We start from the raw sequence: 10861 nt of genomic DNA on the forward strand, positions 1-10861 counted from the left end.
TTTTTGTGTTTGGTAATTGGGATATTTCTCATTTATTTTCAGGTTTTGGGTCTTTTGTTTTCTTTAGGTCTTGGAGGAAAGGTTTGTCATTTGGCAGAACAACATCATATCTACAATAGCCGCACCAGAATCACTTAAAAACCTAAAGCCTAAAGCCATACCACTCGTATTATTTTGGCGGCACTGACAATCCTTCCCCCACTATAACTCATTCAATTTCAAACGCACAAGCAAAAACACTCATCTTTCTCTGAAATTATTGAGCTTTAACAGAAATGGAGGAAGAGGGTATAGGGCTAGTTCTGACGAAAGCCACAGACCTGAGAATGAAGATCAGCAACTGCATCCACAAGGCCAATGACCCATCACCCAAAAAGGAAAATGGTGATTCGGGTGATGAAGATGGTGATGGTGAAGAAGAAGATGAAGAGTCACAGAGGCTTTTCAACATTTGCGATGCCCTTGAAGCCCTTGAGAATCAGCTCTCTAACTTACAGGTCAGAATTCCCAAAACCCCCAATTTTTTCTTGGCTTGGTTTTGTCTTTACTTTTTTTTTTCTTCAAAGCTCTAATCTTTGATGGTCTAGTTTGTCATTTGCAATTGGGTGCTTGAGTTTTGAAACCAAGAGTTCAATTTTCTCTAATTTTGGTGCTATGCCAAACCAAGCTGCACACTTAAAATTCTTTGCTAGGTTGTTTTCTTGAATATATGAATCAGTCAGGACTTGATACTGTCAGTTATGTCTGTATCACTCTATGTGTATGTTTGATGTTTTTAGTGAAATTGAGTGTGTTCTGAATATGTGATCTTGCTTGGATTTTGTAGGTGCTTGTAAGACATAGAAGTCTAATGCATCCTATGTTATGTTTCTATAAAATACTTCACTTCTACATAATTCTAGTGTTGTCGCAATTGGCTCGTTTTCTGGATGACCTTTGTTACATTGTAGAGTTCTGTAGTAGCATGTCAGTTTAGTAATTGTACTTGTCATATGGTAGGGGGCACTAAATATAAAGCGGAAGCTAATCAGTGTTAAATAAGACCGGTTTCCTCAGTATTACATACTTGTCGATGTTTATTTTGATATCCAGAAACAGACTGCTTGAAACTGTGGCCTCCTGTATGCCTTGCAATCTTTAGGATGCTAAAAAACTCTAGCAAATAGTTAAGTAAGTGGGGGTTTGGACTCCAGAGCAGATGACAGTAAACCAAGGACCCAACCATTCCACTAAACCCTCTAATAGCACATACATAATTTTCCATACAGAATTTTTACCTCCGTTAAGATGGTTTGCTAGAAATTCTTGAATCATATGGTAGTGTTATTAACACACCCTTTTGTGTTATTAACACATCCCATCTATGATAAGAGCCAATCATGAAACATATTCAAGTGACAAGTTTGTAAATAAAATTGAAATGTGTGGATAGGAAAATAGATGGGGTGTGTTAATAACATTAACCATTATATATTATTGTGCTTGAAAATGGAAATTCACCGAAATACATAGTCGTTTATCTTATCTGATTCGATGTTAAACCCATGCTCTTATTGAACAAGTATGCCATATTTTTCATAATTATCATTTGTATTCTATATCTATCTAAAATGAGTGAATGCACTAATACGCCAACATGGACACCGAGTGTCTGCATAGGATGCAAGTTTGTGAAACTGCATTAGAATTTCTTAAGGTATAAAAGTGCATAAGAATATTGTGTAATCATTCTGTCTTCATCTTGTAACATCAGATCCAAAATTCTCTTTTTGATCTATTTTGTTATTTGTTTTTTTTAATCTTTTTATAAAAGAAAACGTATGCTTATCATGTTACAATTACTGATTGATTGATCAATCCAAGCATATAGGCTCTTTATCTGCTATAGGTCTATGATATCATTCAACCTATAAACTACATTTTGGCTGAGATGCATCTGATTTATTTTCTGCCTGAGTAACAGCATGGGTGGTATCAGTCATGGTGGGCTATAAGCAGTTTATCAATAGATAAAATGACATTGTTAGCTAATAAAGTTTCCTAAACTAAGTGTGAAACACTCTTGTTTCCTCTTTTGTCATCAGACTTTGCAACAACAGCAAAGGTATGAAAGAGAAGTCTCACTTGCTGAGATTGAAAGCAGCCGCAAGATGCTACTGGAAAAGATTAGAGAGTACAAAGGGAAAGATTTGGAAGTGATACATGAGGCCTCTGCCTTTGCTGGTGAAACAGTGGATCACAGTAATGATCTCTTGCTTCCTCCATATCCAAGCCGCTCTCCAAACACGTTTGTTAATGGCTATTTGCCACCTACACATAAGCCTCTACGAAATGGGGTCATCACCAATGATGCAACAAATGGAGCAAAGGAGAATTTGAGTGATACAGAGAGATCAAAAAACTCAGTAGGGTTGGGATCTTTCCTGAGCACAGCAGCCAAGACAGTGCTTACTGTTGTCGGTGTGGTATCTGTACTTAGCCTGTCCGGTTTTGGGCCTAAAATTGTGAGAAGTAATACTGCTTTCAATATATTAGGCTGTTTTAAGCAACCGCCAAATGAAGAAAAGAGATCAACTGTTGAATGCCCCCCTGGGAGAGTCCTTGTTCAGGAAGGTAGGAAGGCTCGATGTGTTGTGAAAGAAAGAGTTGAAGTTCCTTTCTCGTCAGTTGTTGCGAGACCTGATGTAAACTATGGCTGCGGTTAGAAGTATGCTCCTTCCATCTTTTTGAATATTTTGCTTCTTCTGATATGCTGTAATGGAATCACTTTTCTGTTGATCTACGGCTGCCCTATTCTCAAGCATAATAATAGTTTTGAGTTTTTAGGTTGTGTTTGTTCTGGTTAATCTTCTACTTTTCAAGTGTATAGATAAGAGAATCTCCTCCTTCAAGTTATATGATTGCAGTGTGAAGTCTCAAGTCTGATGGTAGAATCTGATATCAGTGATATAACTCATCCTTCGTTCTGTTAAGCTTCCGAGGGTTTTGTTTGATGAGTTCATAGTGTTGGGGATAGCAGCTGTTAGCAGAGATCTTTGTTGATTTAACCTCTAGTAAGACTTGGTGATTAACCAGCTAGGACAATCCCATCAGTAGTTGCGTGACCTCCCCCAGATGAACCAAGAGAAACCAGATAAAATTTGTTTTGTGTGTTCTATTTGCCGCATTAAGTACTCATTGTCAAAAGACATGGCTCTAGCCATACCAAACTTTGAAGGGTTTGCAATATTTATATTCCCATTATCTCTTTGTTTAAAGGTGTTTCCTTCCAACACTGGGCCAAGGCGACTATGAGAGACCTCATACCATGTTTGTGGAGTCTAGGCAAGTGCTTTGAGTAGCGTCATCGATGACAATATGGATATTCTTTAAGATTATAGAGATTATCGACAACATTCATCTGCTCGATACCATTTTGGTACAGTGGCAGAACTTTTATTTGCAAGTAGGATATGAGAGGTTGAGAGTTTTGACTCACTATATAGTATATAAGTCTATTATTTGATACAGATATATTTTTTTTTTGGTGGATTTTTATCCAATACCATCAAATCACGTTAGTTGATCACAATATAATTCATTGAATCCTATACACGTAGAAATATGGTCCAGAAATGTAAGCATTGCTAGAATTTTTATACAGAAGTTGGGTCGATACTATGTTCTTGCTTGCGTCACTTGAGTTGAACAGAAATAGCCTAAAACCATGTTCCATCGCTTAGCCACAGGCAGCACCTGGTTTCGGGACATGTGGTACATACTACAGAACCCTGCAGATCTTTATGCAGAAATTATTGAAAGATTGGCTCCTCAAAGTCATGAAGAGGTAAATCTGATCCTCAGAGGATATACTATTTAAACTCCACCCAAGAATGAATGGTCTCAACATCCTCAGTTCCATCTTTAAACCAAGTTCAAACTCTGAGCGGTAGCTTCAGTTTGTGTGAGAAAATATAACCATGGAAGGCAAAGGTTTCACAGAAGAGCAGGAAGCACTGGTGGTGAAGTCATGGGCAGCAATGAAGAAGAATTCTGCAGAATTGGGTCTTCAATTCTTCTTGAAGTAAGTCACTCTTACAGTTCATTTTCTCTGCATTCTTAATTCACGGCAACTGAATTCTCATATGTTGAGAACTTGCAGCTTGAAATTTGGGAATTTAGAGGGTGTTCTAATTTTTGGGTGAAAATTCTGCAGGGTCTTTGAAATTGCACCATCAGCTCAGAAGCTGTTTTCATTCTTGAAGGATTCTGATATTCCTCTGGAGAAGAACCCCAAGCTCAAGACTCATGCCATGTCTGTCTTTGTTATGGTAATTCAGTATAAGCATCATCAAGCCAGTAAATTATTAATGCATGCCAGGGTAACATATTCTTGCTGCAATGTAGATTTGGAACTCACGTTTAAGTAAAAACACGAAGATCATTGATTCAGATTGATCATTCTCATAACATTACATGTCAAACTGTCTCGAAAGATAAAGTTAATGACACATTGCTGATTTTTTATTTCTATGACAGACTTGTGAATCGGCGGTTCAACTCCGTAAAGCAGGCAAAGTAACAGTGAGGGACTCAACCTTGAAAAGGTTAGGCGGGGTGCATTTCAAGTCCGGAGTAGTGGATGAACACTATGAGGTATGCATGATCTCAATTCTAGATAAAATTTGAAATCGATCAAAGTGATTCTAGATAAACCAATGCAAATAAGTTGCTTATTCCAATATTTCTTTCTGACTGATGCAATTATAGGTGGTTAAGTTTGCATTGTTGGAAATAATAAAAGAAGCAGTACCAGAAATGTGGTCACCAGAGATGAAGAGTGCATGGGGAGAAGCTTATGATCAGTTGGTTGCTGCTATCAAATTGGAGATGAAGCCCTCTGCTTAGACTAATAGACTCTGAATCTCTGTTCTTCTACAATTTAATAAAATTGTTTCTTTTCAAAATTTAATAAGATGAAGACAGAGTAATGTAAAGATGTACCACTTTTTATAGCAACTGCTGCTTATTTTAAGTTCATGACTCATGAGTCCTTGATCATGTTGATTTTACAGTAATATTTATTCATACATTAGAATCGCCAAGAGAAGTTCCAAGTACTCAGTCCTCCTAATTTCCCTATCTAATCATGGGTATGTATGTGCTTAATTAATCAACTGACAGAGACATTCCCTGCAAAGTGACACTCAAATCGTAAGTAGGCTGGGCGACTCAACTAGTGAAGATCCTATTAAGAGAAACATAGACTTTTAAGAGAATGTACAACTATTTTTAGTTTTCGGTCATGCGTCAGAAACAACCTCAACTAACAGAAATTTTATTTACACATAGCTAACTACAATAGCTGCTCTTAGATCATACATGCATACCCTTTAAGTCATTTTTGTTTAACTTTTCCGTGAAAGTTCTTGCTATGCCCCTTTACTTTATTGCCCACATCAAGTCGCCATCTTGAGCTCAACGCAGCAGCCAAGATATTGCTGTACAAGAGGATATACAGACTTTATAATATAAGTATACTGTGTACAATTTCTCCAAAGGAAAAGTATATTGTAACAATCACACAATTGGAAGAAGAAATCATTGTTATGACATGCATATTTCGAAGCTTTTGGTTACATAAATTTTCAGTTTAATTACTTTACAGCTCTTCAAGATGCTTTACATGCTACTCGATCAGTTCTACAATTCTAAAAATTCTGGTTGAAGGGGACACTAAGTATTGTGTTCCGACTGCCTCCCTCATAGAGTGGAGGTGACTTGGGGGATTAAATGTCTGGCTCCATGCCAGAATATCTGGAAGCTAGCCTCTTCTTTCCCTTTTCTTTGGTTTAGACATATGTATCGAGAATCTAACATTGTAGCTGATAGAATTGCAAATTTTGATCTTCATGATCTTTCTGATGTAGTTTGATTGCTTCCCCTCTTTGTGTCCCAACTCCCAAGCATTCTATTTGGATCAGCTAAGTGGGGCAGTAACTACGTGGTCTTGTGTTGTAATTTTTCTGTTTTAATTTGTTTCTTGAAAGAAAAAAAATCCTTCTTCAAGTTCACCTTATTGAAAGGATTAAAGAAGTGGAAGAAAAAATATATGATTTTCAGAAAATGTTGGGTAAGAACTAGGAAGTGAGCGAACAAGAGCGCTAGAACCTAGAACGTTACGCTCACGTTCGGCGTCATTGTATGTTTGCCCATAATGTGACGCGTCTAGTTTGCTTTGTATTAACTTAATTGAGAGATGAGACTTCCTCATCAGCTTAATTATAGATGCCTCAGTGACCCTTGTCGATGAGTAACTTAATTTTGACTTGTGAATAGCCAGTCTTTCTGGGAAAAAAAAAAATATAGAGCAAGAAGCCCCAATCAAACTTCCAATTAACACATATCAGAGTATTGGATTATCTACATTCTCATTGCTAGCCTAATTTAATGGAAATGATTCTCATAGTAGCTACTTGAGATGTTTCCTCTAAATTATATTGATTGACACATGCATACAAAAACAATTTTCGATTCTGATAACATGCAGCTGTAGTCAAGAATGAGATATTTAAGTACAGATTAATTAGATTATATCTATGATACTGATCTTATCTTCTGGCTGTAATTCCAGAGCTTTATTCTTGACTCTTGCTTGCTTCCCATGCCATCATGATCTGGTTTTCAGCCAACAGATACAGTACAAAGATGCTCCTAAGTACTATGCTAATAGACATACAAATTAACAACCAGAAAAGTTAAAATTCAATTCTTTGGTTGCCTCGCCTCATCCTTGAACTCATGCTCACCGTGTCAAACCCAGTTGGAACCTTGCAACATCCCAGCTGTGATCCACCTCCTCCAACTATGTCAGAGTCCGGCGACCTCATCGCCGATAAGTTCGAACCCTTTGCAAGAGCTACACTGGCCTTGATGGCAAGTGAACACAAGTCTTGGAGAGACAGTGGTGCTTTTAACTGAGAATCTGGCATGAGGAAGTATATTTGACCCAGCCGCAGCTCTTCATCTTTAGGAACTTGAGGGGCGTCTGTGTCGACGAACATGGACTCCGAGGGGCAGAGGAAGCAATTGGGATTCTTTGAGAGAATGTGGGAGGCTTTCACTGGGTTCCTGAGCTCTTGTAGCTTTCCGTCCAAGTGAACGATCTTTACTGTGCTTGAACCATTTACAATTCTTCCACCTTCCTTCAAACACTGAGTAGATGCACAAATACCCATCGGAGAGATTGTTCAGGAAACTGAGGATGGTGTTGGGTGGAGGGGAAGAGGGAGTTGTTATATATAGAGGTAGGGGAAGGAGAAGATATACAATCAAGAAAGTATAGGGTATGATTGACCATAAAAAATAGCCATTGTTGACACCAACAACAATTTAAAAAAATTTGCAAAGCATGAAGCGCGTATGGGGTCGTCATTTTTAGGCTTGAAAGGAGAGTGTGAGTGTTTGAAAATGGCTTATGTGGCGCATGAGTGCATGACTTCTAGTCCCAGTGTTATGGCTTCTATTCCCACAGTACAACTAGTAAACAGGATTGGAGATGCGTATAATCTTCCCAAATCACACGCATATACATTGATTCTTCCCAACAATCTTATTGCTATGGTATTTAGTATATGGCCTTATTTACACATACCATGTGGATGGTTTTCAGTATAACATGTGAATGAGGTGAATTTAAGAATTGTTTCGTTAATTATAATATAGTAAAATCTTCGTATGGTCTCTGAACAATTACCAAATGCAATTTCGGTACATACAAATTTTCATAGTCCGGTGAATGCCAACGGATGGACATGGCACTACATCTTTTTTGGCTTTTGACGACTGGGTTCAGACGACAGAAGACATTAAGTCTGTCGTCCCGAATATTGTAACGACAGACATTTAAAAGAGTGTCGTCTGAAAATAGTAACTCAATACTAGTTAAAATTAACTTGTTTTTGAGACGACATACGTTTGTCGTGTTAAAAGCAAAGAAAATAACCCTAATGTTACCCATTTAAAATGACAGAAAACTGTCGTATGTTAAAGAAACTTAAATTGTCTCGGGCCGTAATTTTTTTAGAATAACTGAAGGAGGTTTTTTTGACACTTAAAACCAACTCTCTTTCTCTCAACTCCCCCGATACTTCTCCCAACTCATTTCTCTCATCAGCTCTCACTAGCTCGTTCCTCAGCTCTCAGCTCTCACTCGTTCCTCAGCTCTCTTTCTCTAATTACTTTCTCCGCCTGATTCTCACTTCCTCTGTCATTCCCCAACCTCGTTCTGCATCCTTCGAGATGAACAATCAATTTGTCGCCATCCATCCACCGCCATAGATCTGCTTAATTAGAGTTTTAAGTTTTTGACTGGTAAGTTCGAAAAGTTGAATTTGGGTTTTGTTGGATTGGGTTTTGTTGGATTGAGTTGAGTTTGGGGTTTTGATTGGTCGATTTAGTGTTTGTAAGCTTTCCTTCTGAGATTTGAGTATTTGATTAAAACTCTTTTCTTTCTGTGCATGTTCATCTCATCTGGTATTCTTCATGTTTTGTTTAGATATGGGTATGTAGGTTAGTAGATTGGATTGCATGTGAGGGTTCAATGGATATATATACTATTGAGTTGAGTATGTTCTTACTATTTGTGCTCATATTGATAAATTTCTTTTGAACTGATATATTTTTGTTCTTAACTTGGTAGGGATATTGCTGAGTAGAACGATTGCAAGTGGGGTGATTAGAAGCTACGTAGCTGCGTGTTTTGACTTAATCGGTGAATTTGAATGACTATACTGAGTTTGGTAGAGAAATGCATTTGTGGTTGTGTATCTCTTTGTATATATATGTATTTGTGTGTCTTAATTAGTTCTTGTTGTGTGTGTCTTTATTATATGTATACGTGGATTTATGTGGTGATATGTTGAGCTGCAAATGTAAACTGTTTTGGAATTGTGTTTTCATCTGCAAGTGAGCTATATATATGTGGATTCATGTACTGATAATTGTGCTAGGGAAATGCAGATATATATGTCGTAATGCATTTGAGAAATTTTTTCAATATGAGCTGTCTATGTATGTACCTACATATAATGTTAATATATATAGCTAATAATTGTTTGTTTTATATAACATGGATAAAACATGGATGCTGGCAGATAGGAGGTCACTAAGGTTTGAGATAGGATTTGAAAATTTTCTTAAGGTCGCATCGGATAATGCTAAAGACCCTAATAATATACCTTGCCCTTGCTTAAAGTGCTGCAACAATGGATTTGGTTCTGTACAGTTCATTAAGGATCATGTCTTTTTCAATGGTATAATGGAAAACTATGACCGTTGGAAGTGGTACGGAGAATGTTCTTATGCCGCCAGACATGGTTTGAGTGAGGGTTCTGAAACAGTAGAAATGAATCCAGATTTAGGGATAGAAGTAGATGATGTGGGTAATGAAGATGAAGAGCTTTCGGCAGACTCGAATGAGTTTATGCAGTTTGTAAAGGATGGAGATAAGCCTCTATATCCTGGTTGTATCAAAGCAACCAAGATGAATGGTTTGATAGAAACCTTTAATCTTAAAGCAAGGTACGGACTGTCCGATTCATGCTATTCAGACATTTTAATATTGTTTGGAACTCTGCTTCCCGATGGGAATGAATTACCTGGGTCTGTTAAAGAGGCCAAAAAATTCTGTCCACATTAGGGATGGAATATGAGAAGATTGATGCTTGTCCAAATGACTGCATCTTGTATAAAGGCTTGCATGTTGCTGCTCAAAGATGTCCAACTTGTACTGCATCAAGGTGGAAACTAGCAAAGGACAAGTCTGAGAGAGTTGGGGTGTCTGCAAAGACATTGTGGTATTTTCCACCAATCCCAAGGTTTCGAAGGATGTTCCAATCGACATTTTCTGCTAAGCAACTGACTTGGCATGCGAAGGGCAGAAAGAAGGACGAAATGATGAGACATCTAGCGGATTCTCCAATGTGGAAAATGATAGACACTAAATGGCCAGATTTTGGTTCAGCAAACAGCAAGTACTCTTGTTGGCCGGTGATTTTGGTCACCTATAACCTTCCTCCATGGTTATGCATGAAGAGGAAGTACATGATGTTAACTTTGTTAATTTCAGGACCTAAGCAGCCTGGAAATGACATCGATGTCTATCTGCAACCTTTAGTCGATGATTTGAAAGTCTTGTGGGATGGGGTTGAGCGAGTGTACGATGCTGTAAGAGGAGAGTACTTTAAGCTGAAAGCAGTATTGTTTTGGACGATAAACGATTTCCCTGCATATGGGAACTTATCGGGTAGCATTGTGAAAGGATACAATGCGTGTCCAATCTGTGTTGATCAAACCAAACCATACCGGTTGAAGAAATCGAATAAAATGGGTTTTTTGAGGAATCGAAGATGGCTGCCACGATATCATCCTTACCGAAAGCAAGCTTCTGCTTTCGATAACACTATAGAAAATGATGATGCTCCAGCACCATTAACTGGAGAAGAAACATTTGCAAGAGTTCAAGGGCTGCCTAAAGCAAGTGGCAAGAAAAACTCACCTGCCCCTTATAAGGGCCCTCCAGAAAATAGACCATGCTGGAAGAAAAAGTCTGTTTTTTTTGAACTTGAGTACTGGAAGTTTCTTCCAGTAAGACATAATCTTGATGTCATGCACATTGAGAAGAATTGTTGTGATGCTATTCTTGGCACGTTGTTGAACATTCCAGGGAAGACTAAGGATGGCATTGAAGCTAGATTATATATGGTTGAAATGGGGATTCGCACTGATTTGAAGCCTACAATTGATGCAAAAAGGGATAAGTTGCCTTTAGCTAGCTGGAACTTGCTTCTAGATGAGAGAAAGATCGTATGCGATTCATTTA

General features: G+C 37.9%; 1 protein-coding gene across 1 annotated transcript; it reads left to right on the forward strand.

Annotated features, from left to right (window-relative positions):
- Positions 1-173: 173 nt before the first annotated feature.
- Positions 174-5018, forward strand: LOC101306114 (plastid division protein PDV2-like). The gene is made up of 6 exons (XM_004292003.1): positions 174-497; positions 2085-2700; positions 3949-4063; positions 4196-4310; positions 4519-4635; positions 4750-5018. Exons 1-6 carry the CDS (start codon positions 276-278, stop codon positions 4885-4887), a joined length of 1323 nt encoding a protein of 440 aa, XP_004292051.1. The 5' UTR covers positions 174-275; the 3' UTR covers positions 4888-5018.
- Positions 5019-10861: the final 5843 nt, after the last annotated feature.

The sequence above is a fragment of the Fragaria vesca genome, linkage group LG2 (genome assembly GCF_000184155.1).
Source record: "Fragaria vesca subsp. vesca linkage group LG2, FraVesHawaii_1.0, whole genome shotgun sequence".
NCBI classification, from domain to species: domain Eukaryota; kingdom Viridiplantae; phylum Streptophyta; class Magnoliopsida; order Rosales; family Rosaceae; genus Fragaria; species Fragaria vesca.

Excerpts from the sequence above, each read along its gene's own strand:
- LOC101306114 (XM_004292003.1), top strand. The coding sequence starts at position 276 with ATGGAGGAAGAGGGTATAGGGCTAGTTCTGACGAAAGCCACAGACCTG. Across the intron at positions 498-2,084 it reads ATCAGCTCTCTAACTTACAG|ACTTTGCAACAACAGCAAAG; the intron begins GTCAGAATTCCC and ends TTTTGTCATCAG. Across the intron at positions 2,701-3,948 it reads TGATGTAAACTATGGCTGCG|AAAATATAACCATGGAAGGC; the intron begins GTTAGAAGTATG and ends AGTTTGTGTGAG.